The 3862-nt window shown below is 34.9% G+C and overlaps 2 protein-coding genes across 2 annotated transcripts in view; both read right to left on the reverse strand.

The window, feature by feature from the left end:
* Window positions 1-301, reverse strand: part of LOC104713029 (protein STRICTOSIDINE SYNTHASE-LIKE 12-like) — a 3053-nt gene extending 2752 nt beyond the window's left edge. The window contains exon 1 of the mRNA XM_010430060.2: window positions 21-301. Within this exon, the coding sequence (XP_010428362.1) occupies window positions 21-253 (233 nt within the window). The 5' untranslated portion in view covers window positions 254-301. The remainder of the gene's footprint in view (window positions 1-20) is intronic.
* On the reverse strand, window positions 1459-3688 carry LOC104713030 (protein STRICTOSIDINE SYNTHASE-LIKE 12). Its single transcript, XM_010430062.1, has 3 exons — window positions 3373-3688; window positions 2324-2593; window positions 1459-2099 (listed from the first exon to the last, which is right to left on the reverse strand). The coding sequence occupies exons 1-3, from the start codon at window positions 3603-3605 to the stop codon at window positions 1589-1591; spliced, it is 1014 nt and encodes a 337-aa protein (XP_010428364.1). The 5' UTR covers window positions 3606-3688; the 3' UTR covers window positions 1459-1588.

Below are 3862 nucleotides of genomic sequence, written 5' to 3' on the forward strand. Positions count from 1 at the left end.
ACTAAGAAGGAGAAACTTACGAGGATTTCGTCATCTGGGCAAAATCAACAAAACCATTCTCGGGAGTATACTTGAGGATTTTACCACCGGAGACACCGGTGTAGAAACCTTTGCCGGTGGGATCAAAGGCGAAAGATTCAGGGCCTGACCTCTTTCCGGGAACCAGAAGTTTCTGGAAAGCCACGTCATCGGAGAAAACAGCCGAAGAAAGAGAGAGAAGAAGAAGAGATATCACAAAGACAAAGGACGCCATTGTCGTATCTTACTTAGTCAATTTTATCAAAAAATCTACGAATCTAAAGTTGGTATATGATTCTGTCTCTAGATGTGTGTGTATTTATAGGCTTGATTTAAAATAAAAAGGGTAAATAGAGATTTCTTACTTCTTTTGACGCTGAGTCCTTGACTAATAAAGAAAAAGATCTATTTTCCGTAAATAAATGGACTATTTCTCTTTTTTTGGAGATTTGAGAGCATTTGTGGAGCATAGTCAAAAATAATTGCAATTCACATTAAATGCTGAATGAATGTTTAAGTTTTGTATAGTAACAAATCATACTAAGATGGATTAGTAAGTATGATATTAGAGAAGATTGTTATAATGATTCGATTTATGATTTTAGAAGATAAGATAAAAGGAAACAAAGTAAAAAGTAAGGAATTTAGCAAATAAAAAAAAGCACAAATAAAAGAAAAAAAATTCATTAACAGAAATAGAATCCCCAATAAACAGAAATAGCAAAGTTAATTAAAATGTTCTTGATAATTTTTCCATATAAATGTTCTGATTTCAGATACGGTTTAGAAAATTTTGATCCAAAAAAAAAAAACAATCGTTCGCAAGTTTAAAATACTGACTAATCGTTTGCAATATTTTTTAATATACTGACTAATATCATATAGCTAACACAACTTGGCACCTTTCGGAGTTTTGAGATATGATTAACCAATTAACCAATAGAAGTTTAATAGACCGACTGCGTCATATATTTGGCAAGTACTGTAATGTATCTTGATAGCCTTAATTAATTAGTGCAATTACTTGACCATTGAGTAATGTCATAGAAAGTTTGGATGGGAGTCCATGGGTATGTTAATGTTTTTGATCGGGTCCGTATGTATAAACCAATCGGCTGTTGAAGTCTTTCAGAAAGGTATTATGACTCCCTCCGTTTCATAATATAGGATGTTTTGAGAAATTTTTTTTGTTTCGTAATATATGATGTTTTCAAGTTTTTATGTAACTTTTAGAGTAGTTTAATATTTTATATTATTCAATCTTATTTGTGATTGGTTAAACTTTTTTAAATTGGTTATTTCTTAATATGGGTGATTTACTCAAAACATTTTATATTTTGAAACGGAGAGAGTATAAATTTGTTTGGCGGGTTAGGATGTTGGGCTCATTATATACTGCTCGGTCGAATGATTGAGTATTTCGTCGACATTCTTGAAACATAACCATACAAAAAACAAAATATATTCAATAACATAAAAATCAAACCAATGTACGGCTATGACTTCAGAAACATTGAGATACAACTATAAAGCTCATAGTAAACACAGGTTGCATTCAAATCAGAGAGACCTAAGCGGCAGGACAAGAACCTTCACTTTTATTATCGAGCTTGAGAATTCCAGCAAATGGTCCTGTGAGAGTTCCGATATATAGATTGCCTTCGAATTCGTTGACTTCGCTGAGCAAAGTGTCTCCAAATTTATCTTTGAGAGGAATTGTCTGAAGCACTTCACCATCAGAGTTGACTTTAACTGCTGATGGGTTTGTAGGCACGATGAACTTGTTCACGACGGAAGCGACCCAAAAGTTTCCAGTGGAACCAACTCTTTTGATATTGTCAGGGTTTGAGACTGAGTTGGTGAAATCTTCAGAAGTACCAGCTTTGGGTCCTTTGATCCAGTACCTCTTGATGTTACTCTTCGTGAACTGGCTAACCAGCACGAACGAACCATCTGAGCTCACTGCACACCCGGCTGAACCACTTAGCCCTTCCATCAATACAGTCACGACTTTGGTTGATGGGTCGTATTTGTAGAGCTTTCCGGTCGCGTCCTTCAATCCCAATGCAATCAATACTTGGCTGCATATACAACAAATATTATTCAGATCAATAATAAATAACTAATTTGGAATGATTTTCTTGTCAATGTATATAACCATAGTACCATACTAAATACTTGTGTAATATACTAAATTTTTGAAAAACTAATTAATGAACAGAGTGATATATATATATATATATTTCAGTTATAGTAAAAGTGTATAACGATTTAATTTTTATATAGAAGAAGATAGAAACTTTACATTGGGCTGAAGCGTGAGCTGAAGGAAGTGAAGTAGACGACACCAGTAGTGGGATCAACGTCAAGACCGTCGAGAAACTTAAAGGGCTTTCCGTCAACACTGTCGGCGATCTTTGTCGCCAAACCACCGGCGGGAGAAATAACGTGGAGACCCAATGGAGCATCGGCGACGTAGAGATCACCTGTATTCTCGTTGAACGCTATCCCTGCCGGTCGACCACATCTTCCGGCTAAAGCCGTTCCAATATTTCCATCACACCATGAAGAGTTCCTGATGTGACCAAACCAATTTAATAACAAAAAAAAAACAATTTAAAAAAAAAATTAACCATGCAGATTTAGTACTGTAATCTATTTATCAAGACAAAAAAAAAAAAAAAAAAAAATTNAAAAAAAAAAAAAAATTGTTAGTAATTTCTTGTTATCATTTGCGTAAGTGCGTACGTCAGTTTTGACCCTTTTTTAGGTGGAAGCGTGCGTGTGTGTGTGTGTGTGAAATGTGAAAGCTGAGGTGCATTTTGGTCACCTAAATCTTGCTAACACGTATGCCTTAATAAAGAAAGAGGAACTAAAAGGTTGAGATGCGTTTCGCCACTCGCCCCTACTACCCCTACATGAAGTTCCTATCTACTAATCTCATTCATTTGTTTGTTTTTAGTTTTTATGGTGGACAAAATCAAATAAACACTATCCATTTAGGGATGGTCCCAAAAGTTTTGTGGTACACGCGACCACATGTAACAAGAATAATTTGATTTAACTTTACTGTTAACTTCGAGGATTTTTTACATAATCTTCCTACTAACCCGTAAAAAAAAAAAAAAGAATCCGCATATGCTGATATCTTTTTCAAAAAATTAGTAGGCTGAAAGTAACAAGTCCGACCACTCGTAATTCCATATATTCTCCAAATTTTCTAATGAAAAAACGACGCATGAGTTAACTATAGTAAGTAATGATATTAGATTCCGATTCCAAACCCCCCAAGAAACATATAATCATTCAAAAGTTAATGATCTTGAAGATCCAAAGAAAAGAAAAAAGACTTACGAGGATTCTGTGATCTGAGCAAAATTGACATAACCTGTCTCGGGTAGCCACTTGAGGATTTTACCGCCGGAAACTCCTGTGTAGAATCCTTTTCCGGTGGAATCAAAGGCGAACGCTTCAGGTCCTGACCTACTTTCCGGCACCGGAAGTTTCTGAAATAACGCATCATCGGAGATAACCGCCGACGAAAGAGAAAGGAGAAGAAGAGAAATAATGGAGCAAAACGACGCCATACCGTTTCTTTTTGTTTTTATTATCTTCTCTCAAATGAGATTTCGGTATATCTGTATTATGTATGTCTCTATTTATAGGTTTGATATTATTTTTGGGTGTATATATTTTATATTTGTTTTAAGCTTTCTTATTTCGTGAATTAAGTCGACGGCACACGTTACGCTCGTCTGATTATTATTGTTATTATAATAAAGGAGAGAATTTACAGTTGTGCTTTCTCGAAGATGAGATTTTTGCACATGGCACAAAAAAAAAA

This window comes from Camelina sativa, chromosome 9, assembly GCF_000633955.1.
Source record: "Camelina sativa cultivar DH55 chromosome 9, Cs, whole genome shotgun sequence".
Taxonomy (NCBI): Eukaryota; Viridiplantae; Streptophyta; class Magnoliopsida; order Brassicales; family Brassicaceae; genus Camelina; species Camelina sativa.

Excerpts from the sequence above, each read along its gene's own strand:
- LOC104713030 (XM_010430062.1), bottom strand. The coding sequence starts at position 3,605 with ATGGCGTCGTTTTGCTCCATTATTTCTCTTCTTCTCCTTTCTCTTTCG. Across the intron at positions 2,594-3,372 it reads GCTCAGATCACAGAATCCTC|GAACTCTTCATGGTGTGATG; the intron begins GTAAGTCTTTTT and ends TGGTCACATCAG. Across the intron at positions 2,100-2,323 it reads AGCTCACGCTTCAGCCCAAT|CCAAGTATTGATTGCATTGG; the intron begins GTAAAGTTTCTA and ends TTGTATATGCAG.